The following is a 26,572-nucleotide window of genomic DNA, read 5'->3' as shown; positions in this document are numbered from 1 at the left end:
TATGTATGGCAGACATGTTCTTCCTCAGTTCCTATGAAAGTCCTATAGACAGTGAATGGCGCGGTGGCTGAGCTTGTACCCTGCTGCTTTATTCTCTCTAGGGACAGCTGACCTCTGTTCTTGTGGTCATTGGGGGGGGGGGGTCCCAACAGCCAAACCCCAAGCAATCAGCTCGTTATCCTCTATCCTATGGATCAGTGATAACCCTGTTTAAGGCTCTCTTATGCAGGTTGAATATCAGGTGAATCAATATTTGTAGGAAAACTGGCTCCGGATAATATGCACAATATGCATAATATGTAAAAGAGGCAGCTATCCGCCAATGTATGAACAATTGCTCATTCATTAGCTGATCACATTTATTGTGCAGCCAATTAAAGCATTGTTCTTGGCCACACATCACCCTGTTAAACAGTGAATGTGGCCGATAATGAAGTATTGACTGATCCAGCGATCGTTCATGCTGCCTGGCCATGTTTGATTTGACCCTTGTGAAGGCTAAGGAAACAAGTGCCTCCTACACTATAATATATAAAATGTATGTGTGAGCATATTTAAAGTGTGTGTATGTGTATATGTATGTATATATCAATTGTTATAATGTGTGTGTGTGTGTGTATATATATATATATATATGTGTGTGTGTATATGTAAATATATGCGCTCACATATACATATGTATATAATATACAATAATTTATGTGTATGTCCCTCTGTCACCAGTGATCAGTGCTGCAGTCACATTGACTAAAGCACTGAAGGGGGTAACTGTCAGGATTGAAGCTCCGCTCCTGACAGCTGCGGCGGGTTTCTGGCGATACGCGATCGCCGTCCCCAGCTGCCGATCAGCGTCCGCAGGTTTGCGGCGCTGTGATCGGGAATGGACGTGTGTGTGTGTATATATATATATAATATATATATATATATATATATATATATATATATATATATAATGTCCATTTGCATTGTCACTGTAAAAATGGACGTGTGTGTATGTATGTGTATATATATATATATATATATATATATATATATGTGTGTGTGTGTGTGTGTATATATATATATATAATATATATAATATATATAATAAATATAAAAAGACAAGGTCCGGCACTAGATTGGTTGCAGGTAAAAACTTATTTCTTTATCTGAGGATTCTGCAGTACAAGGCTACGATTAAGCTCTTTAGCGAAACACGTCAGACTTCCAGCCTTGTACTGCAGAATCCTCAAATAAAGAAATAAGAAGTTTTTACCTGCAACCAATCTAGTGCCGGACCTTGTTTATTTCTTTACAAGTGAGCAGCCGGAGGCGGTACCGGCCGGTCCGCAGCACAGGTGGTGAGGTAGGCGTGCACAGGGTGAGCGACTCACAATCCAGCCTTCTGATATAGATAGATATATATAAGCCACCAACCAGGTTTAACCATTTTCTGTACTGTACTTTTTTTTTTATATGCTATGATTGACCTGCAAACCCGAGGTACACAAGTTTAATACTTGTAACATTTTGGTCCATCAATTTCATTACAGAACCCTATAAAATTGAAACTATTAAACCAGCTAAAGTGGCCTGGCAGGAAAATCCAAGATTCCAGGACAGCAGCTCTGAAGGAGAAGAGGAGGAGGACACCCCAGTCAATACAGGGTGAGGTCCCCGTCCTAAAGGCTCTGTATGCCTAGTGATCATTATAGGTTGTGATGTTACTTATGAACATACCCTTACACAGTTCACAAAGTAAATTTTGTATCAGAAATATGTGCCATAGGGACCAGTAATCTGAACCTTTCTATATTTATTTGTCTCTTTTAGTTCACAGTTACAAAAAAACAGCAGCATCAGGTTTTTCTTTTTTGTGAAAGATGACACACGGTTAAAAGGTAAGTGTCCTAACTCCTGCCAACCTATTATTTACTCATTAGGCTATACCAGTGTCTCCCAACCAGAACGCCACCAGCTGTGGCAAAACAAAACTTCCAAGTAGGCCCGGAAGGCGTAGGCTGTCCGGGCCTGCTGGGAAGTGTAGTTTTGCAACAGCTGCAGGCACCCTGGTTGGGAAACACTTACTCTACAATAATAATAGAATGTCTATTGGAGGCTGTTGGCTACAGTGCATTACAAAGCATGATTAGTTAATGGGGGAATGTTCTTCGCATCCTATTTTTGTATACAGAGGGTCCAAGGATGTTCTTCCGATCAGCAGAATCTCAGCAAAAGGCAAAAGAATGGGATTACATGAGAGACACCATTATGGAGGTAAGACTTGTGAAAGAAAACAATAGAATGAAGCTGTCCTATTCAAGTGATAGGTGTCCTATTCAAACCACAGGGAGGGGGGGGGAGACTGAGCTGTGAGCTTCATCTGTTGACTTTTCTATTTGCTAGTTTGACCTTTCACTGTATTGCTGTGCAGATCAAATTTCAACAGCCTCCACCTTATCACAGACAGAACAGGAAGTCTCCTTTTAAAGGGGGTTATCCAGGAAAATACTTTTTTTTATATATATATCAACTGGCTCCAGAAAGTTAAACAGATTTGTAAATTACTTCTATTAACCTTTCAGTACTTATGAGCTGCTGAAGTTGAGTTGTTCTTTTCTAAGAGCTCTCTGATGACACTTGTTTCGGGAACCGCCCAGTTTAGAAGCAAATCCCCATAGCAAACCTCTTCTACTCTGTGCAGTTCCAGAGACAAGCAGAGATGTCAGCAGAGAGCATTGTTGCCAGACAGAAAACAACAACTCAACTTCAGCAGCTGATAATTATTGAAAGGATTTAGATTTTTTAATAGAATTAATTTACAAATCTGTAAACAGCCGCCAGCGTGAAGTCCGGGATCACCACGGCATCAGCAGGAACAAGAGGGGTACTCGGCCTCCTTGTTCCTGCTGATGCCGTGGTGATCCCGGACTTCGTGGCTGTTTACCTGCGGTGAGTGCATATACCCTCTTTTGCATATATTATTGTTGGTACTTCACCTTGTACGTGCACCCCACAAGTGCCGCATGATTACTAGAGTCTGGAGGTCCCGGTCCGCAGCATCTGAATCACGGTACTGTTTCTTGCTGTCAGTACCTGAATAGTTACATCTGTCAAAGGACTGAGGGCCTCCTTTTCTACAACAGTTATTAATTTACAAATCTGTTTAAGTATCTGCAGGCAGTTGATAAATAAAAAAAATATTTTTTCCTGGAATACCCCTTTAATTTAAGGCCTAGTGACCAGTCTGAAAACTACAAGATTTCAGCATTGTTTAAAGATATAGGTAGTATAATGGAAAATTAGAAAAAAAACATCAACCAAATATTCTTAAAAAAAAAATGTTTAACATAAAAACTTGATTTAACCTCTTCAGGACATAGGGCGTATGGATACGCCCTGCATTCCGAGTCCTTAAGGACCGAGGGCGTATCCATACGCCCGTGGGAATTCCGGTCCCCACCGCTAGCCGGTTGGGGACCGGAGCCGGATGCCTGATGAAATCGTTCAGCAGGCATCCTGGCATATCGTCCAGGGGGGTCATTATGCCCCCCCATGTCGGCGATGGCCGCAGATCGGTGGACAATTCAGTCCAGCGATCTGCGGCGATTCCGGGTCAATCAGGTCTCCGGTCTCTGACGGCCCCGAACAGCCATAGCCTGCAGGGGTGAGGTGGCACTGGTGCCACCTCACGATCGCCCTGATTCGTCGGCCGGATTACCGGCCGACCAATCAGGGCGCCTGCTGCGGGTGTCACTCCCGCAACCCGCTCCGCCCCTCTTCCGGAGGACGTAAGCGGGTGCGGGACGTGGACCCCGGGAGCTGGGGACCCCGATCCCCGGCGTCAATGTTGGGATCGGGGCCCCAGGAGCGGCGGCTGCGAGGGACTGACCTGAAGCAGCATGGATCAGGAGTTGGGTGAGTGACAGCCTCCTGCTGTTGCTTAGCAACAGCTCCCAGCATGCAAAAAGGGCATGCTGGGAGCTGTAGTTATGCAACAGCAGGAGGCAGACAACCACAACCCCCAGCATTCCCTTATGGGCATGATGGGACTTATGGTTTTGCAACAGCTGGAAGCACATTTTTTCTATGGAAAAGTTTACCTTCAGCTGTTGTATAACTACAACTCCCAGCTTGCACAAACGGCTAAAGTGCATGCTGAGAGTTGTAGTGGTGCATCTGCTGGTTGCATAACTACAACTTCCAGCATGCCCGTTGGCTGTCGGTGACTGCTGAGAGTTGTAGTTTTGCAACAGCTGAAGGCACACTGGTTATGAAACTGTTTTTTTTTTTTTTTTTACCTAACTCAGTGTTTCACCACCGGTGTGCCTCCAGCTGTTGCAAACTACAACTCTCAGCAGTCACCGTACACCATGCACCGTACATGCTGGGAGTTGTAGTTTTGCAACAGCTGGAGGCACACTGGTTGTGAAACACTGAGTTAGGTCACAAACTCAGTGATACATAACCAGTGTGCCTACAGCTGTTGCAAAACTAAAACTCTCAGCATGTACAGTCTGTCAGCGCATGCTGGGAGTTGTAGTTTTGCAACAGCTGGATGTTCCCCCCCCCCCGCCCCAATGTGAACGTACAGGGTACACTCACATGGGCGGAGGTTTACAGTAAGTATCCGGCTGCAAGTTTGAGCTGCGGCAAATTTTCTGCCGCAGCTCAAACTGCCAGCGAGAAACTACTGTGAACCCCCGCCCATGCGACTGTACCCTAAATACACTACACTACACAACCACAAAATAAAATAAAAAGTAAAAAACACTACATATACACATACCCCTACACAGCCCCCCTCCCCTCCCCAATAAAAATGAAAAACGTCTGGTACGCCACGGTTTCCAAAATGGAGCCTCCAGCTGTTGCAAAACAACAACTCCCAGTATTGTCGGACAGCCATTGCTGGGAGTTTTGCAACAGCTGGAGGCACCCTGTTAGGGGAATTCTACGCCAGTGATTCCCAATGTCCCACCCCTATGCTAGTCCCTAATTTAGGCCTCAAATGCGCATGGCGCTCTCACTTTGGAGCCCTGTCGTATTTCAAGGCAACAGTTTAGGGTCACATATGGGGTATCGCCATACTTGGGAGAAATTGTGTTACAAATTTTGGGGGGTATTTTCTGCTTTTACCCTTTTTTAAAAATGTTAAATTTTTGGGAAAACGAGCATTTTAGGTAAAAAAAAATATATTTTTTTTTTACATATGCAAAAGTCGTGAAACACCTGTGGGGTATAAAGGTTCACTTAACCCCTTGTTACGTTCCCCGAGGGGTCTAGTTTCCAAAATGGTATGCCATGTGTTTTTTTTTTTTTTTTTTTTTACTGTCCTGGCATCATAGGGGCTTCCTAAATGCGGCATGCCCCCAGAGCTTAATTTGCTTCCAAAAAGTCGTGAAACACCTGTGGGGTATAAAGGTTCACTTAACCCCTTGTTACGTTCCCCGAGGGGTCTAGTTTCCAAAATGGTATGCCATGTGTTTTTTTTTTTTTTGCTGTTCTGGCACCATAGGGGCTTCCTAAATGCAACATGCCCCCCAAAACCCATTTCAGAAAAACATACTCTCCAAAATCCCCTTGTCGCTCCTTCCCTTCTGAGCCCTCTACTGCGCCCGCCGAACACTTTACATAGACATGTGAGGCATGTGCTTACTCGAGAGAAATTGGGCTACAAATACAAGTAAAAATTTTCTCCTTTTATCAAAAATTGGGTCTACAAGAACATGCGAGTGTAAAAAATGAAGATTTTGAATTTTCTCCTTCACTTTGCTGCTATTCCTGTGAAATACCTAAATGGTTAAAACACTGACTGAATGTTATTTTGAATACTTTGGGGGGTGCAGTTTTTATAATGGGGTAATTTATGGGGTATTTCTAATATGAAGACCCTTCAAATCCACTTCAAACCTGAACTGGTCCCTGAGAAATATGGCGTTTGAAAATTTTGTGAAAAATTGGAAAATTGCTGCTGAACTTTGAAGCCCTCTGGTGTCTTCCAAAAGTAAAAACTTGTCAATTTTATGATGCAAACATAAAGTAGACATATTGTATATGTGAACCAAAAAAAAAATGTATTCGTAATATCCATTTTCCTTACAAGCAGAGAGCTTCAAAGTTAGAAAAATGCAAAATTTTCAAATTTTTCATCAAATTTACGGATCTTTCACCAAGAAAGGATGCAAGTATCGACAAAAATTTACCACTATGTTAAAGTAGAATATGTCACGAAAAAACATTCTCGGAATCAGAATGATAACTAAAAGCATCTCAGAGTTATTAATGTTTAAAGTGACAGTGGTCAGATGTGCAAAAAACGCTCTGGTCCTTAAGGCCAAAATGGGCTTGGTCCTGAAGGGGTTAAACAATAGGTCATTTTGTAATGACACATTCCCTGTAAGGCTGTATTAACTTACTGCGTCTAATTAGTGGTACCGCAGCTAATTACTGTATGTTGTTTGTCGCAAATTGCAAAAATTGAGGAAACAATGGTACATTTTACTGCAATCTCAGTAAAACACTTAAAAAAATAAATAAAAAAAGATTCCAGGCAAATACCACATACGGTAATTAGCTGTGGTACCACCTATAAGACGAAACGTATGAACACAACCTAAATAATTGGGTCTCCTGGAAAATATATATATATATTTTTTTTTTGAGAGTTTTAGAAACTGGAGCTAATTTCTGGGACAAATGGGTCAGGCTTCTTTCACACTGCTGTTAGCATACAGCAGTGTGACGGTTGTCGGGGGAGGCCAGGGTAATAGCAGGAGAAAAAATATGACTTGCGCCGTTTTTTACTCCTGCTACTCCAGCTACAAAATAACTGCACCCAAAAGACCCCATTATAGTAAATGGGATCCATCGGGACCCGTTATTGCCCGTTGTGCCCCGTCCAGATAACTGCCGTTAAAGGCTGCAAAAATAAATAAAAGAGCCTAACATCAGTTTAAGGATGGGGCACAGCAGCAGTGTGAAAGTAGCCTTACCTGCACTAAACCCAACTCACTGGATTATAGTGTGGGGGAACCAAAGTAAAATGATGTTAATCTGTTTAGCCAGCCAGGCTCTGTTGCTAGTATGCATAAATGTCCCTTTGTGCAGTGGAGGCGGAGCTGGCTTTACGAGCTTCCCTGCCTCCTTCTTCTGTGCTCTCATATGACCGCCCATCTTTTGAATATGCATAAACTTCACTCTCACGTCCTAATGATTTGAGAGCCTGTGCCCACATGAGCGCTCACATGGACATAGGCTCCACGTCACCAGGACATGAGGAGCGATGAGGCTGATGCTGCGCCTGCGCCTGCGCTCTGCTATTCTGACATGGCCCTCACATGGGCACAGGCTTTCGCGTCTTTAGGATAGGAGTGAATATTAATGCGTTTTCAGAAGATGGGCAGGCATATGGGAGCACGGAGGAAGGAGGCAGGGAAGCTCTGAAAGACGACTCCGCCTGCATTGCACAACACATTTTCATACTAGCAATGGAGCCTGTAACTCACACAGCTGTACCAATTTTTGTAAGTAATCATTTTCTTCAGATTCATCCGCACTTTAACCACGTTTATGGTTGAACCAGCTGTCAGTTTTCTTTTAAAGAGGTTGTGTCATGATAGTATCATAGAGATGGGGTGTACGGCTAGAGATTCCTATCTGGGAGCCAGAACATAAAGACGCTCTGTAGAATCGGCTCCTGTTCTGGTGGACATGAACCGTCTATGTAAATCCCTGCCATCCAATACTACATTTGCGAAATGCCACATTATGAGAGTAGTTGTCTCTTTAAAGTAAGTGTTATAGAGGACAGTCTTATGACCGCCTTTAGCTGGTGGCACGCTCAGTTTATTTCTGTTTTACTTGTACATCAGTGTCAAATTTACTCCCACACTTTTCAGAGGTGAAATGCATATTCTGCCCATGTTGTAGCCTGTATTAGTCCAAGTACACTTTGGACAGATGTTGGTAACCTTGCAGCACTGTTGGCAGGCGGTGCTGTTCATTTCTTCATGCGGTCCATACATCATGTACTATGTGAGTCTGCGGAGCAAGTGGTGAACACTGCAGTTGTGAAGACGGCTTTATTACTTAGCATTTCTTACATCGATACCATAACGCTGCATATAGTTATGATTATCAAAGTAACAATGCGATCTGGCGTGAGTGTTATTGAACACAGACAATTGCAGTGAATTGATGTTTATTACTATTGTTTTCAGTCTGTGAAATGGCAAATGAGTATAACAACAGGTGCACAGTGTGGAAGATCTGCCTGCTGCTCATGTAAGCGGTGGAAAGGAATGAATCATACAATCTATGGACGACTCATTATATAGTGGGGACAACAAGAGCAATACTGGAAATAACAGATCTGCCATAACAGTATATAATGAGCTGTGTAGAAATAGATTTACAAGTCAAAACAGGAGCTGAGTCAGAGACGCTTGTAGTCGGTAATATTTGTTTAGTGCAGTGAAATCTAAAGGCAGCCTGTTATTACTTTCATTCTGCCTTAAAGGGGTATTCCGCCTCTCGACATTTTATCCCCTGTCAAAGGATAGCGGATAAGATGTCTGATCATGGAGGTCCTGCAGCTGGGACCCCCGCAATCTCTGTGCAGCACCTGGCGTTTGTTTTAGAACGCTGGGTGCCGACGGCAGGGGTTGTGACGTCACGACCCCAACCCTTCTGACGTCACGACCCCAACCCTTCTGACGTCACGACCCCAACCCTTCTGACGTCACGACCACAACCCTTCTGACGTCCCGACCACAACCCTTCTGACGTCCCGACCACAACCCTTCTGACGTCCCGACCACAACCCTTCTGACGTCCCGACCACAACCCTTCTGACGTCCCGACCACAACCCTTCTGACGTCCCGACCACAACCCTTCTGACGTCACGACCCCAACCCTTCTGACGTCACGACCACAACCCTTCTGACGTCCCGACCACAACCCTTCTGACGTCCCGACCACAACCCTTCTGACGTCCCGACCACAACCCTTCTGACGTCCCGACCACAACCCTTCTGACGTCCCGACCACAACCCTTCTGACGTCCCGACCACAACCCTTCTGACGTCCCGACCACAACCCTTCTGACGTCCCGACCACAACCCTTCTGACGTCCCGACCACAACCCTTCTGACGTCCCGACCACAACCCTTCTGACGTCCCGACCACAACCCTTCTGACGTCCCGACATGTTTCCTCAATGCAAGCCTATGGGAGGGGGCGTGGTGGCCACCACGCTGCCTATATAGACTTGCATTGAGGGGGCGTGGTGTGACCACGAGGGACGTGGCTGTGACGTCACGGCCGCTTGCTCCAAGCGTTGAAAACAAAATGTTCCGAATGCTGGGGCAGAGGAATACCCCTTTAACCACAAGTTATCAGGGAGGCCTCTGGCCCACCAACCTTGATTGATAGATCTCTGCCAGTTTGCGTATAGGGAAAGGTCTATTAATCAAGGCTAGTGGAGCCATGCCTGTGACTTGTCTCGGGCAGCATGAAATTGATGATAGGTTCTCTTTAAGGGTATGTTAACATGAAAAAACATAGCACAAAAAACTGCATACATTCTGAGGGTATCCTGTAGCATTTTAGCCCCTATTTAAATTCAGTGTATTACTTGGGAATACCTTATTCAGAGTGTATTCAGAGTAGACACTAATTTGTGTCCTTCACTTTTGACAGGTATTCCCAAGTAATACACTGAATAAGTGACATGCAACTTATTCCAGCATAGTTGAAATGCAAAAAAATTTAATAAAACTGAATAGATATGTATTGAAAGGGACAGAAAATTATTTTCTTTATAAATGTTCTTTCCATATTCAGGGTTAAAGCATACCGGTCATATCACATATTAAAAATAATGCTTCAATATATTTCTCATTAGGTTTTGCAAATGCTTTACATGTCATTTTTATGTATCTAGCTTCTGTATATGGCTCACAAATCCCTCTGTTCTGCTGCTCACTCATTCTGACATTAACTGCTCTGGAAGGAACATGTCCGAGGCAAGCCCTGAGCACGCCCTCACTCACCATACATTCACTTCCTCCCTGAGTCTTCTTTGCTGTGCTGGGTCTCTTCATCCAATCACTGCAGACTGCTCTTACACCCCCTCCTCTCTCAGGACAGGAGTGAGCACAGAGGAGTGCTAGTCCCTACCTCACTTTCTGGACTTTGCTTTAGCTGGGACAAAGATGATACTGCAGCCGGACAGGATTATGCTCTGGATGGTTTGGGGACCACTTGTTTCCCGAGCAGTATTTCCCAAGCAGTGTTTCTCCAGCTGTTGCAAAACTACAACTCCCAGCATGCCCGGATAGCCAATGGCTGTCTGGGTTTGCTTGGAGTTGTAGTTTTGCAACAGCTGGAGAAACACTGCTTGGGAAACACTGCTTTATAGAGGCAAACAATAACTTGCTGTCTTACAGTTTGTTAGTTCTTGTGACTTTATTATGATTTTTTAATGATTTTTTTTTTTTTCCCTTCTATGTAGGAATGCAGGAAGAGGCACCGAGATGCAAAGAGGAAGCTGAAATCCAGACGTTAACCTGACCTTAAACAGTCCCGTCTTTATATGTATGTAAAAGGATGCGCTACCATGAGGACTTGCGTATATCATAAGACAATGACCTGGGGAGCGATGACACTGCTTCCTATGGAAGAAATCTTATAACACCATTATTACAAAGGCTTTATTTAAATGGACTGCAAACTATAAATGGATGTAATATAAAGAAAATTTTTCCTAAAAATTTTTTATTTTTTTTTTGTATTTTTTTGTTTTTGTTTGCTTTTTCAATAATATTAACTGTTTGATACATATATCCATTTGTAAATAAAAATTCTAAATTAAGTTGCATTTTGTTGTTTACACGCTTTCAAGTCTCATGTCAGTGGTTCTTACCGAGCACCGATCGCGATGATGTCCAGCATTAACCCTTTTAGATGCTGCGGTCACAGTTCATTGTGGCGTCTAAAAGTCCTGAAATAACTGCCTAATAAAAGTTGAAATAACCCCTCTTTTCAAAAAGTTTAAATAAAATTAATTTCATATATTTTTTTAAATATAAAAAAGCCCTTCCTCTAATAAAAACTGAAAACACTCACCTCTCTTCCAGTTTAAAAAAAGAAAAAACCCTGTCATGTGACATTTACAAAAGTGTTGGTAATTGGTATCGGCGAGCACTTGCAAAAAAGTATTGGTACTCTTACTCGGTTTAAAAAAAATAAAAAAATAAATATGGTATCCGGGCATCCCTAGTTTTTATATTATACTTGGTGAGCCTGGCCTTATTGGTATTAGATCACTATGCAAGCCCCTTTCAGAACTGTGTTTAAAATTTCAGGCTATTCCTCTTTGTTTCTTACGCATGCCATCCATGCACAGCCACCTCTCGTGTAAGGGGGGGGGGCAGTCCCGGTGGATCATAATTGTTTGGCATATATCTCCTACCTTGAAAAGGACCTGTCAGCTTTCCTGACATGTCTGCTTTGGGAAGTCGCAAACCAGATCGGATTCCCTTCAACAATACAAATGTATGTTGTTTTTTTTCTTGGTTGCAAAACCAACTCCAGATGACATTATGAAATTCAGGATATACTTATCTAACATCGTAGAAATGTAGAGCACTCGTAGAAATTTAACAAATGTGAAGATGATATAACCAAGAACACATACATTTGGAAAGTTTCTAGACCCTTTAACTTCATTTCACTTCACATTTTATGGTGCTGCCTTGTGCTGATATAAAAATAAATACATTTTCTTCTCTCATCCTGCACTAAATACCCCATAAAAACAATATAAATAGGTCTAAATTTCTATTTTCACAAATGTATTAAAAATGAAAAACTAACATGTCACATGGACATTCATATTCAAACACCTGAAATTTAACTCTGACTCCTCCCATTTCTCTTGATCATCTCTGAGATGTTTCTACACCTTAGCGGAAGACCATTTGTTTTCAACCTGGCAACAAAACCGGATACTGTCTGAAAATGAGCCAACCGGAGTCACTAGATGACTTTGTCTCATTCAAATGAATGGTGTGTGGCTGGGATCAGGATCAGGTGGAGAATCCCCAAAACGTGATGTGAATGAGCCCTATGACACATGAAAGCCGGGCATGCTGAGAGTTATAGTTTTGCAACATCTGGAGGTCCGCAGGTTGAAGACCACTGGTATTGGAGGTTTTACTCATATGTCCCTGCCGCTCCGGACCGTCGCCGCTGCCCTGGATGTCGCCTTCCATTGCTGTCGCCGCATCCCCGGGGTGTCCCTGATGCTACAGCAAGGCCGCGGCTTCCCCGGCATCCTCGCTCTCTGTCGCTGCCATCACGTCGCTACGCACGTCGCTCCTATTGGATGACGGGACGGTGTGCGACGTGATGACGACGATGGAGAGCGCTGACGATGCAGGGGATCAGAAAGAGGACGCGCTGGAGCCCCGAGGACAGGTAAGTGATTGTCAGCAGACCACATGGGGCACCGTAAACGGCTATCCGGTGGCAGCTGAAGCAGTCTGCACTGCTGGATAGCCGTTTATGTGATGGCCCTGACATACAAAAGCATCGTATGTTGATGCTGCCTTCAACATGCGATGGCCTCTGAGAGGCCATCGTATGTTGAACTGTTCGTATGTCGGGGGGGGGGGGGTCACTGTATTCTTAATGAAAACCTCATCCAGAGTGCTGTGGATCTCAGACCAGGCAGGAGGTTAAGGTGAGATTAATCAACACCTGAAAAATTTTAAGAAATCTAATAGGTTGCTATGGGCAACTGGTCCACTTTTCCCTCTATACAGATAAATCTCCCTTAATGACCCCAGTACAGCCAAGACAACACAGGAGCGGCTTAGGGACAACTCTGTGAATGTCCTAGAGTGGCCCAGCCACAATTATTACTTCATTGAAATTGAAAATACCTACTACTAGTGCCCCTTATCCAACATCACTGAGCTCGGGAAGATCTGCAGAGAGGAATGGCAGAACATCCCCAAATCCAGATGTGTAAGCCTTGTGGCCTCATCCCCCAAGAACACAAGACTAATCGCTGCCAAAGGGGCTTCAACTATGTACTGAGTAAGGGGTCTGAATACTTATGTCACTGCAATATTAAAATTTCTGTATTTTAATATATTAGAAATGAGTTGTAACATTCTGTTTTCACTTTCTTTGGACATTGGGGGACACAGACCGTGGGTGTATGCTGCTGTCTCTAGGAGGTATGACACTATGGCAACAAAGAAGTCTGCTCCTCCCAGCAGGATATACCCGTCTTTAGGCCCTGAGGTAATCAGTTTAAGCTTAGTGTCTGAAGGAGGTGGACATGAAAAAAAAAAAATATAGATTTTTATTTTATTTTAGCACAAGGCCACAGCATAACAAATTGTGAAGAAGTGTAAGGTTCTGCAAACATTCCAAATGCACTGTATACTCCTCATCATTGAAAGAAGGAAAAAGTTGTGGAAATATAAATGTTACGGTACACGGTACGAAAATGCTTTCCTAAGCCCCTTAGTGCTGAAGACTGGAACACCTTCTCGCTCCGCTCCCATTCCGGTCTCAGCTTATTAGTCAGATGGAAGCCGGGCCCTGTTTCCAAATCCTGTTCTTAATCCTGTTCCATTGCTGTGAATAGGAATTGGAATTAGTGCTTGGCTTCCAGCTGAAACAGGGATGGGAGTGAGAAGACGTTCCAGCAATTGGTCCTGGCAACATCTCTTTGACAAGTGGCACGAAAGAATAAAAGCAGATCGAAAACATCAATAGCGAAAAAGACAGCTACATCTTGGACAAAGATCCTGTGCTTCTCAGCACACATATAAAACTAATAGGTAATTTGTGTATGTTATGATGATCATATTGTGCTAGCCACGTTACGGTCACCTGTGTGTAGTGGGATTCCTAACATAAAATAGCGTGACGCTGAGCGGCGACCACCACCACAACACCAGTGCTTATAGAGGCAACAGCCCAGTGGCAGAGCAGCCCCAATGTTGCCCGACCTAGCCTCCAGCTCTGGGCTGCACCACCTAGCCTGGGGCTAGGCTGGGCTGCATTGGGGCTTTAAGTTTAGTAGAGTTTCCTCTGAATAAGTTACATGGCAAGAACTGCCACAGTAGCATATAACCCCGAACCTAGTAGTTTGCTATAAATACTCTCTATCAGACTCTATATCTTTGCTTACATTGTCTTACAAATCAGAACCTTCCAAAGGGCAAGTAGGAAAGCAGCTCTGGTATGACCCATGGGTGTATTTTACCGGTGACACCACCAGGATTGTGTACAGCAAAAAAAAAAAACAGACAGGTAGGACATATGCAATGATACAGAAATCCTAAACGTTCATTTTCATCCTACAAGTTGGCATAGCAACCTGCACCGAGCAGCCATAAAGCTTATCCTGTCTGCATTTAAATGTCCGCATAGTTCTGCACACATTTCGCCCCAGAAGGACTCGCAGTGATGTTAAATATAGCTATACCTAGTATTGTTGTGCGGATGCATTGACGTGCCTTGTTTTTCTAATGACTTAAGCTATGCTGTAGATAAACTTGAGTACTAAACATAAATGATTAACACACAAGCAATCCCAACAGCGACCACTTGGGGGTGCCAAAGTCTCAGTCCTGGATCAAAGAACGTTTGCAAAGAACTTCCATTCAACTACAATAGGTGATAATAGCCAATGTCAGGATTCACTGATTCACTTTATCTGCAAATGTCACACATCTGTCAGTCTCTCCAACTAGCACTTCAGTGATCCAGATCCAGCCGTATTTCCTTTATGTTACTTTTAGGCCCTTGATTGAGGTCCTTCTAGGATTTCAGTCTTGTTCTCGGATTATGGACTATTAACCTTAAATGTGAAGACGCCATAAAAAACACATCACTAGTAGATTTTTCATACTCTCGCGGAGACGGCGATGTGTAGCCTTAGGTGTCAGCTGGAGAGTGTGTCTGATCTGTATCCCTGCGTAGAGCATCAGTAATGATCAGATACATAGCACAGAATCACAGTGCAAAGGATCTCCGGTCGCACAAGTAGTTTTACACAAAGGAGCTCATTTAGGGTACAGCTATATGGTGGCTGTTGTACGTATTTCACAACCAAAGATCCCCATGTTGCACTGACTGCAATGGCGTTCTGCCACCTTCAGGTAGCTGCACCATGCAGGTTGCAGGCTGACCATATTAAAGGGGTAAAAAAAATATTATTATAATATATGTATATATATATATATATATATATATATATATATATATATATATAATATTTTTTTTTATCAACTGGTGCCAGTCAACTGGTACAAATATAGATTTGTAAAGTACTTCTTTTAAAAAAAAAATCTTAATCCTTCCAGTACTTATCAGCTGCTGTATGCTTCAGAAGAAGTTGTGTACTTCTTTCCAGTCTGACCACAGTGCTCTCTGCTGACACCTCTGTCTGTGTCAGGAACTGTCCGGAGCAGGAAAGGTTTGCTTTGGGGATTTGCTCCTGCTCTAGACAGTTCCTGACACAGAAAGAGGTGGCAGCACTGTGGTCAGACTGGGAAGAACTACATAACTTGCTCTGGAGCATACAGCAGATTTGAAAAAAATTCCATTGGAGTACCCCTTAAATTTTTATTAGCTAAAATTCAGCTCAATGCAGGCACAGCCATTTTGTCATGTAAAGCCCTAGGCCAGGGTTTCCCAATCAGGGTGCCCCCAGCTGTTGCAAAACTACAACTCCCAGCATGACTGGCCAGCAGAAGGCCGTATCCCTTTAATTTTCATTAGCTACAATGCAGCTCAATGCAGGCACAGCCATTTTGTCATGTAAAGCCCTAAGCCAGTGTTTCCCAACCAGGATGCCTGTCATGTAAGTATAGAGCAGTGCTCCCTAACCAGGGTGCCCCCAGACATGCTTGGAGTTGTAGTCTTGCAATAGCTGAAGGTACCCTGGTGGGAAACACTGCCCTAGACTTTTTGTACATATTGTACAGACTGTCTGGGCATGCTGGGAGTTGTAGTTTTGCAACAGCTGGATGCATCCTGGTTGGGAAACAGTGCCCTGGACTTATTGTAGGGCTGAGGACCCAGATCATATAAAGTGCAGGGATCCATCAGCTGCAATTTCCTTTCCTATCTACCGACAGGTGCCCTTTAAGATGCACAGAGGTGACTTGTTAAGAGGCACGCACCTTTTTTTGTCGCATTTTAGGATGGGTCTAAGAAATACTGATCTTAAAAAAAATCCCCACAATCTGTTTAGCCATCATAAACCATTAAATGTTATGATTCGTGACTGAGCAGAAATAATCTATATATATAAAACTCAACGTGTGTGTGTATGTATGTGTATGTGTGTGTATGTATGTATGTGTGTATATGTGTGTATGTGTGTGTGTATGTATGTATATGTGTATGTATGTATGTGTGTATGTATGTGTGTATGTATGTATGCATGTGTGTATGTATGTGTGTGTGTATGTACGTGTGTGTGTATGTGTGTGTATGTATGTGTATGTGTGTGTGTATGTATGTGTGTGTGTATGTATGTATGTATATGTGTGTGTATGTATGTGTGTATGTATGTATGTATGTGTGTATGTATGTGTGTGTGTATGTGTATGTATGTATGTATGTATGTATGTATGTATGTATGTTCCAGCATCACGTCCAAACGGCTAAAGATATTAACATGAAACTTGGCACACATGTTACTTATATGTCAACAACAAGCATAGGATAGGTGATTTAACCCTTACTCACCCCCATTTGCCAGGGGCAGGGTTTATGTTTAAAGTCCCATACAAGTCAATGGGAAATACATGTTTCTGCATAATTTCCAAACGACTGGAGATATTTCGATAATACTTGGTCACATGTTACTTATATGTCAACTTAAAATATAGGATAGTTAATTTAACCCTTAACTACCCCCATTTGTGAGCTTCGTGGCTTTTGTTTAAAGTCCCATGCAAATCAATGGGAAATGTATGTTCCCACATAACTTCCGTACGGCTGGAAATATTTCAATACCTGGTACACATATTACGGGTCGGGATATGAGGTCGAGATAGGAGGTCAGGATTGGAGGACGAGATATGAGGTCGGGACAGGAGGTCGGGATAGGAGGACAGGATAGGAGGACGGGATAGGAGGATGGGATAGGAGGTCAAGATAGGAGGTCGAGATATGAGGACGGGAAAGGAGGTCGGGATAGGAGGACGGGATAGGAGGATGGGATAGGAGGTCGGGATAGGAGGTTGAGATATGAGGACGGGAAAGGAGGTTGAGATAGGAGGTCGAGATAGGAGCTCGAGATTGGAGGATGGGATAGGAGGTTGGGATAGAAGGTTGGGATAGGAGGTTGAGTTAGGAGGATGGGATAGGAGGATGGCATAGGAGGACGGGATAGGAGGTCGGGATAGGAGATCGGGATAGGAGGTCGAGATAGGGGTCAGAATAGGAGGTTGAGATAGGAGGACGGGATAGGAGGTCAGGATAGGAGGACGGGATAGGAGGACGGGATAGGAGATCGGGAAAGGAGATCGGGATAGGAGGATGGGATAGGAGGACGGTATAGGAGGTAGGGACAGGAGGTTGGGATAGGAGGTCGAGATAGGAGGACAGGATAGGAGTTCGGGATGTGAGGACGGGATATGGGGTTGGGATATGACAACAATATATGAGGACTGGATATGAAATCAAAAGCTTCCTCCTTTGTTTATTTTCCTCCCCAACAAGAATTAGGAAGGAAAAACCGGGCAACGCCGGGTACTCAGCTAGTATTCAATAAAAAACCATGGTATGGAATGATGCTGCTGAGATGCAAGATGCAATGTAAAGGCCAAAGGCAAAGAAGATGTTATGTCTGTCTATCAGGTCTGGAAAAAGCTGCGATTAGTTCTAGTTGACACAGAAAAAATAGCACAAGTACCTATATCCGAGACTGCTCCAATACACAATATATAATACATAAAAACACAGCACTATATTGGAGTTGATATCTGTATATCAGAAAATACCTATTATTATAGAGTACCGCAATGGTGTAAAACAACCAAGGAGGAACTCCAAATCTCTGTACAAATCTCTGTACATAATAATCCTCCAGATTTCAATCTGTATATCTACCCTGTAAATATTAGTACAATTATATATGCCAAAAAAAACTATGATGGATCACATCAGGAAATATTCCGTTCTCATGTACGCTGCACTGTTACTTAACAAATAGAATGCTGCTAATGTGTACACTGTGCCGCTATATAAAGGCGAATCAAAGATGATCATTTACCTATAACATTGACCATTCTCTTAGTTAAAAGGGTACTCCGCCCTTAGACATATCTTTAGGATAGGGGATAAGATGTCTGATGTCGGGAGGTCCGAACACCTGTGATCTCCGGGCTGGAACCATGTTGTTCTAAACATTTATGTTCAGAATGCCGAACTCTGGTGGCTGTGGTTGTGATGTCACGCCCCCCCCCAAAATTTATGTCTATAGACAAGAGGTTGGGGAACATGCCCTATATCTGAACGATCAGAATCTATAACATGCTAAGGATTTGTTTGTAATATGTTCCATAGTTAAATATGCTCCAACTTCCATATCACCATGATAAATAAACAAATATTTTCATAATGTAATGTCCCAGTACAGGACATGGTCCTATACTACCCTTAGGCCCTGTCATGTTGAGATCCTCAGTGACCTGGGGGCTCCCACGCAGGGTCTCCCCCTGTTGTTTCCAGAATGTTGTGTATACTGCTTTAAAGGGGTACTTTGGCGCTTAGATATCTTATCCCCTATCCAAAGGATAGGGGATCAGATGCCTGATCACGGGGGTTCCGCCGCTGGGAACCCCCCTGTGATCTTGCACGCAGCACCCCAGTTAAAACCAGTCCCCGGAGCATGTTCGCTCCGGGTCTGAATACCGGCAACCACGGGGCCGGTGGCGTGTGACGTCACGCTCCGCCCCTCAATGCAAGCCTATGGGAGGGGGCATCAAGCCTCAAGATAATTGTTTCAAGCCTATTACAAGTATAATTGGTCCCAGCAAGCTGCGAGGTCTTCTGAGTTCCTGGCCACCTCTCTGGGAATCTGGCCTAGCTGTGAAGATAATACCATCTGTCTTAAACTCAGTAAAGCCTCCGTTAAACCATAACTGGTTGTGGACTCTCCTTTCTTTAACTAGCCATTGGAATAGAGGAGATACCGTTTGTGTGGTTTCGGTACCAAAAACCACTCTGGCGTCACAAACACTAGGGGTTAATAACATCTTGCTCCAGGGGGTTAATACCATCTGACCCCACTACCTACACCGCTATACTCGTGGTCCCGCCATACACCGGTGGTCCACCACAATAACCAACCTCCGGAATATAGAGAAGAAATAAGCATAATCTTCTATATTATTACTCAGGAAGATGGTGATTAAAGGAAGTCCTGCTTGGGGACCGAGGACTGTGTGTGACATTAATCACAGTGTGAACGCAGGAATGGAAGGGAAGACATTCTCATTTTATTGTACACATCTATTAAAGTTAATTTGTTCCTCTATTGTGAGGCATTCTTTATGGTTTTACCAGAAATGGTTAGGTTCATATAAAACCTGAATTTAAATTGGGTTTTCTATAAAGTTCAGCTCTAGGTAACCATTACTTTATTGTATTGAGACCTGCATTATAAACAAATCTTATAATGTGAATCAATTCTACTGTTAAAAGGGTACTGCAGCCGAAATTAACTTATCCCTTATTCACAGGATAAGTAAGTAGCTGATTGCGGGGAGTCCGCAAGGGGGGTGTCTGCTCCAGTAAGGAGGGAGGAGTGCCGGGCAGGCCAGACAGGTACTGGTAGTGGGGGACTCAATTATTAGGGGGACAGACAGGGCGATCTGTCACAAAGACCGGGATTGCCAAACTGTGTGTTGTCTTCCTGGCGCTCAAGTTCGGCACATCGCGGATTGGGTTGACAGGTTGCTGGATGGGGCTGGTGAGGAACCAGCAGTCATGGTACATATTGGCACCAATGACAAAGTAAGAGGTAGGTGGAGTGTCCTTAAAAATGATTTCAGGGACTTAGGCTGCAAGCTTAAGGCAAGGACCTCCAAGGTAATATTTTCTGAAATATTACCTGTACCACAAGCCACACCAGAGAGGCAGCGGGAGATTAGGGAGGTAAACAAGTGGCTCAGAAGCTGGTGTAGGAAGGAGGGGTTTGGGTTCATGGTGAACTGGGCCGACATCTCTGTCGGATACCGGCTCTACCGCAGGGAGGGGCTGCATCTTAATGGGGAGGGTGCAGCTGTGCTTGGGGAGAAGATGGCCAGAAGGGTGGAGGAGTGTTTAAACTAGGGACTGGGAGGGAGGGAACCGACAACATAGAAGGGGAAGATAGTGTAGATAGAGAGGGGGGACTAAGTAATATACCTGGGGGTGGAGCAGAGGGAGGGGTTAGAACAGTTAATAGGGATAGGCTTTATAGGAAGAAAAAACAAACACCTTTGAATTGGATGTTGACCAATGCCAGAAGTCTGTCCACTAAAACTGAGTAACTGGAGTGGTTGATGTCTGAGGAGGATTATGACATAGTGGGTATGAGACTTGGTTGGACGATAGCTGTGACTGGGTGGTCAACATAGAGGGTTATAGTCTATTCAGGAAGGATCGGACAATACAGATATATGGGAGGGAAATGATAATGTGGAGTCATTATGGATAGAAATATATGGAGATAAGAATAAAAAAATTCTGATAGGGGTTTGCTATAAGCCACCAAACATAATGGAAGAGGCAGAAGATCAATAACTGAGGCAAATAAACAAGGCAGCAAATCAGAATGATGTGATAATAATGGGGGGACTTTTATAGGGGTGCTCCGGTGGAAAACTTTTTCTTTTTTTTAAATCAACTGGTGCCAGAAAGTTAAACAGATTTATAAATAACTTCTGTTAAAAGATCTTACTGTATATACTCGAGTATAAGCCGACCCGAGTATAAGCCGAGACCCCTAATTTCAACCCAAAATCCCAGGAAAAGTTATTGACTCGAGTATAAGCCTAGGGTGGGAAATACATCATCCCCCCTGTCATCATCCAGACCCGTCATTAACATCCTCATCATCATCCCCTTGTCATCATCCCACACATCCCCCCTTCAACATCCCCTTATCATCCCGCACATCCCCCCTTCATCATCCCCTTGTCATCATCCCACACATCCCCCCTTCATCATCCCCTTATCATCCCACACATCCCCCCTTCATCATCCCCTTGTAATCATCCCACACACCCCCTTCATCATCCCCTTGTCATCATCCCCACCCCCCTTCATCATCCCCACACACCCCCTTCATCATCCTCTTCTCATCATTCGCCCTCAGTGGTCTTCAACCTGCGGACCTCCGGAGGTTTCAAAACTACAACTCCCAGCAAGCCCGGGCAGCCATCGGCTGTCCGGGCTTGCTGGGAGTTGTAGTTTTGAGACCTCCGGAGGTCCGCAGGTTGAAGACCACTGCGGCCTTCAACATCATCTAGCCCCCTCTCACCCCCTTTAGTTCTGAGTACTCACCTCCGCTCGGCGCTGGTCCGGTCCTGCAGGGCTGTCCGGTGAGGAGGTGGTCCGGTGGGATAGTGGTTCCGGGCTGCTATCTTCACTGGGGGCGCCTCTTCTCCGCGCTTCCGGCCCGGAATAGAGGCGTTGCCTTGACAACGACGCAGAAGTACATTGGCAATGAACGCACCTCTGCGTCGTTGTCAAGGCAACGTGACTATTCTGAGGCGGGCCCGAAGCGCTTAGAAGAGGCCTCCCCGGTGAAGATAGCAGCCCGGAACCACTATCCCACCGGACCACCTCCTCACCGGACAGCCCTGCAGGACCGGACCAGCTACGAGCGGAGGTGAGTACTCAGAACCAAAGGGGGTGAGAGGGGGCTGGATGATGTTGAAGGCCGCAGTGGTCTTCAACCTGCGGACCTCCGGAGGTTTCAAAACTACAACTCCCAGCAAGCCCGGACAGCCGATGGCTGCCCGGGCTTGCTGGGAGTTGTAGTTTTGAAACCTCCGGAGGTCCGCAGGTTGAAGACCACTGAGGGCGAATGATGAGAAGAGGATGATGAAGGGGGGGGGTGTGGGGATGATGAAGGGGGGTGGGGATGATGACAAGGGGATGATGAAGGGGGTGTGTGGGATGATTACAAGGGGATGATGAAGGGGGGATGTGTGGGATGATAAGGGGATGATGAAGGGGGGATGTGTGGGATGATGACAAGGGGATGATGAAGGGGGGATGTGCGGGATGATAAGGGGATGTTGAAGGGGGGATGTGTGGGATGATGACAAGGGGATGATGATGAGGATGTTAATGACGGGTCTGGATGATGACAGGGGGGATGATGTATTTCCCACCCTAGGCTTATACTCGAGTCAATAACTTTTCCTGGGATTTTGGGTTGAAATTAGGGGTCTCGGCTTATACTCGGGTCGGCTTATACTCGAGTATATACAGTAAGATCTTTTAACAGAAGTTATTTATAAATCTGTTTAACTTTCTGGCACCAGTTGATTTAAAAAAAAGAAAAAGTTTTCCACCGGAGCACCCCTATAAAAGTCCCCCCATTATTATCACATCATTCTGATTTGCTGCCTTGTTTATTTGCCTCAGTTATTGATCTTCTGCCTCTTCCATTATGTTTGGTGGCTTATAGCAAACCCCTATCAGAATTTTTTTATTCTTATCTCCATATATTTCTACCCATAATGACTCCACATTATCATTTCCCTCCCATATATCTGTATTGTCCGATCCTTCCTGAATAGACTATAACCCTCTATGTTGACCACCCAGTCACAGCTATCGTCCAACCAAGTCTCATACCCACTATGTCATAATCCTCCTCAGACATCAACCACTCCAGTTACTCAGTTTTAGTGGACAGACTTCTGGCATTGGTCAACATCCAATTCAAAGGTGCTGGGAGTTGTAGTTTTGAAACCTCTGGAGGTCCGCAGGTTGAAGACCACTGCGGGTGGGGGAGTTCACTCGAGTATAAGCCGATGGGGGTGTTTTCAGCATGAAAAATCGTGCTGAAAAACTCGGCTTATACTCGAGTATATACGGTAATCCTTCCAGTACTTATTAGCTGCTGAATACTACAGAGGAAATTCTTTTATTTTTGGAACACAGAGCTCTCTGCTGACATTTCCATTTTGGGAACTGTCCAGACCAGGAGAAAATCCCCATAACAAACAAATGATGCTCTGGACAGTCCCTAAAATGGACAGAGATGTCAGCAGAGAGCACTGTGGTCGTGATGTCAGCAGAGAGCTCTGTGTTCCAAAAAGAAAATAATTTCCTCTGTAGTATTCAGCAGCTAATAAGTTCTGGAAGGATTAAGATTTTTTAATAGAAGTAATTTGCAAATCTGTTTAACTTTCTGTCACCAGTTGATAAAAAAAAAAAGTTTTCCACCAGAGTACCCCTTTAACTATCCTGATATAGACTGGGAGACTGAGTCCTGTTAATCTCATAAAGGAAACAGGTTTCTGACTATAGCTAAAGACAATTATCTGTCCCAAATGGTGCAGGGCCCGACCAGAGGAGGCGCCCTACTAGACTTAATATTAACTAACAGACCTGACAGAGTAACTAATGTGCAAGTAGAAGGACACCTAGGAAATAGGGATCATAATATAATACAGTATATTGTTCTTCAATAAGGGAATCTCTCGAGGGGCCACAAAAACAATGAACTTTAGGAAGGCAACGTTTGACCAACTCAGAGAAGCCCTTAACACTATAAAATGGGATAATGTCCTCAAAAACAAGAATACTGACACTTAATGGGAGACTGTTAAAAATATCTTAAATTCTCACTGTATGATGTATGGTATATACTTTATGGGAATAAAAGGGTCAGAAATAAAAGAAAACCAATATGGATGAATAAAAATGTTAAGGGGGCAATAAATGACAAAAATAAAGCATTTAACCCCTTAAGGACCAGGCCATTTTACACCTTAAGGACCGGAGCGTTTTTTGCAATTCTGACCACTGTCACTTTAAACATTAATAACTCTGGAATGCTTTTAGTTATCATTCTGATTCCGAGATTGTTTTTTCGTGACATATTCTACTTTAACTTAGTGGTAACATTTTATGGTAACTTGCATCCTTTCTTGGTGAAAAATCCCAAAATTTGATGAACAAAATGAAAATTTTGCATCTTTCTAACTTTGAAGCTCTCTGCTTGTAAGGAAAATGGATATTCAAAATATATATTTTTTGGGTTCACATATACAATATGTCTACTTTATGTTTGCATCATAAAATTTAGGAGTTTTTACTTTTGGAAAACACCAGAGGGCTTCAAAGTTCAGCAGCAATTTTGAAATTTTTCACAAAATTTTAAAACTCACTATTTTTCAGGGACCAGTTCAGTTTTGAAGTGGATTTAAAGGGTCTTCATATTAGAAATACCCCATAAAAGACCCCATTATAAAAACTACACCCCCAAAGTATTCAAAATGACATTCAGTAAGTGTATTAACCCTTTAGGTGTTTCACAGGAATAGCAGCAAAGTGAAGGAGAAAATTCAAAATCTAAATTTTTTACACTCGCATGTTCTTGTAGACCCAATTTTTGAATTTTTGCAAGGGGTAAAAAGGAGAAAATTTTTACTTGTATTTGAAACCCAATTTCTCTCGAGTAAGCACATACCTCATATGTCTATGTTAATTGTTCAGCGGGCGCAGTAGAGGGCTCAGAAAGGAAGGAGCGACAAATGGTTTTTGGGGGGCATGTCACTTTTAGGAAGCCCATATGGTGCCAGGACAGCAAAAAAAAAAACACATGGCATACCATTTTGGAAACTAGACCCCTAAGGGAACGTAACAAGGGGTAAAGTGAACCTTTATACCCCATAGGTGATTCACGACTTTTGCATATGTAGAAAAAAAAATTTTTTTTTACTTAAAATGCTTGGTTTCCCAAAAATGTTACATTTTTAAAAAGGGTAATAACAGAAAATACCCCTCAAAATTTGAAGCCCAATTTCTCCCGATTCAGAAAACACCCCATATGGGGGTGAAAAGTGCTCTGCTGGCGCACAACAGGTCTCAGAATAGAAGGAGTCACATTTGGCTTTTTGAAAGCAGATTTTGCTCTGGGGGCATGCCGCATTTAGGTGCCAGAACAGCAAAAAAAAAAAACCCACATGGCATACCATTTTGGAAACTAGACCCCTCGGGGAACGTAACAAGGGGTAAGGTGAACCTTAATACCCTACAGGTGTTTCACGACTTTTGCATATGTAAAAAAAAATATATTTTTTTTACCTAAAATGCTTGGTTTCCCAAAATTTTTACAATTTTAGAAACGGTAATAGCAGAAAATACCCCCCAAAATTTTAAGCCCAATTCCTCCCGATTCAGAAAACACCCCATATGGGGGTGAAAAGTGCTCTGCTGGCGCACTACAGGTCTCAGAAGAGAAGGAGTCACATTTGGCTTTTTGAAAGCAAATTTTGCATTTAGGAAGCCCCTATGGTGCCAGGACAGCAAAAAAAAAAAAAACACATGGCATACCATTTTGGAAACTAGACCCCTCGGGGAACATAAAAAGGGGTAATTTGAACCTTAATACCCTACAGGTGTTTCACGACTTTTGCATATGTAAAAAAATATATATTTTTTTTACCTAAAATGCTTATTTTCCCAAAAATGTTACATTTTTAAAAAGGGTAATAGCAGAGAATACCCCCCAAAATTTGTAACACAATTTCTCCCGAGTACGGCGATACCCCATATGTGGCCCTTAACTGTTGCCTTGAAATACGACAGGGCTCCAAAATGAGAGCGCCATGCGCATTTGAGGCCTAAATTAGGGACTTGCATAGGGGTGGACATAGGGGTATTCTACGCCAGTGATTCCCAAACAGGGTGCCTCCAGCTGTTGTAAAACTCCCAGCATGCCTAGACAGTCAGTGGCTATCTGGCAATACTGGGAGTAGTTGTTTTGCAACAGCTGGAGGCTCCGTTTTGGAAACAGTGGCGTACCAGACGTTTTTCATTTTTATTGGGGAGGGGAGGGGGGCTGTGTAGGGGTATGTGTATATGTAGTGTTTTTTTACTTTTTATTTTATTTTGTGTTAGTGTAGTGTAGTGTTTTTAGGGTACAGTCACACGGGCGGGGGTTCACAGTAGTTTCTCGCTGGCAGTTTGAGCTGCGGCAGAAAATTTGCCGCACCTCAAACTTGCAGCCGGATACTTACTGTAATCCTCCGCCCATGTGAGTGTACCCTGTACGTTCACATTGGGGGGGGGGGGAACATCCAGCTGTTGCAAAACTACAACTCCCAGCATGTACGGTCTATCAGTGCATGCTGGGAGTTGTAGTTTTGCAACCGCTGGAGGCTCTGTTTTGGAAACAGTGACGTACCAGACGTTTTTCATTTTTATTGGGGAGGGGGGCTGTGTAGGGGTATGTGTATACGTAGTGTTTTTTACTTTTTATTTTATTTTGTGTTAGTGTAGTGTAGTGTTTTTAGGGTACAGTCGCACGGGCGGGGG

The 26,572-nt window shown here is 43.6% G+C and overlaps 2 protein-coding genes across 7 annotated transcripts in view; one reads left to right on the top strand and one right to left on the bottom strand.

Moving 5' to 3' along the window:
- The window catches only part of NOL8 (nucleolar protein 8), a 31,799-nt gene extending 20,943 nt beyond the window's left edge, over positions 1-10,856 (top strand). For all 5 annotated transcript variants that reach the window (XM_056524027.1, XM_056524030.1, XM_056524032.1 and 2 more), the window contains exons 14-17: positions 1,533-1,647; positions 1,813-1,880; positions 2,174-2,256; positions 10,497-10,856. In XM_056524027.1, coding sequence (XP_056380002.1) covers positions 1,533-1,647; positions 1,813-1,880; positions 2,174-2,256; positions 10,497-10,550 — 320 coding nt within the window. In that variant the 3' untranslated portion in view covers positions 10,551-10,856. The remainder of the gene's footprint in view (positions 1-1,532; positions 1,648-1,812; positions 1,881-2,173; positions 2,257-10,496) is intronic.
- CENPP (centromere protein P) overlaps positions 1-26,572 on the bottom strand; it is a 373,003-nt gene that overhangs the window by 330,291 nt on the left and 16,140 nt on the right. The gene's annotated exons all lie outside the window — the stretch shown is intronic.

The sequence above is a fragment of the Hyla sarda genome, chromosome 6 (assembly GCF_029499605.1).
Source record: "Hyla sarda isolate aHylSar1 chromosome 6, aHylSar1.hap1, whole genome shotgun sequence".
NCBI lineage: Eukaryota > Metazoa > Chordata > Amphibia > Anura > Hylidae > Hyla > Hyla sarda.
The sequence above is the reverse complement of the archived record's forward strand: the minus strand, read 5'-3'. Positions and strand labels throughout refer to the sequence as shown.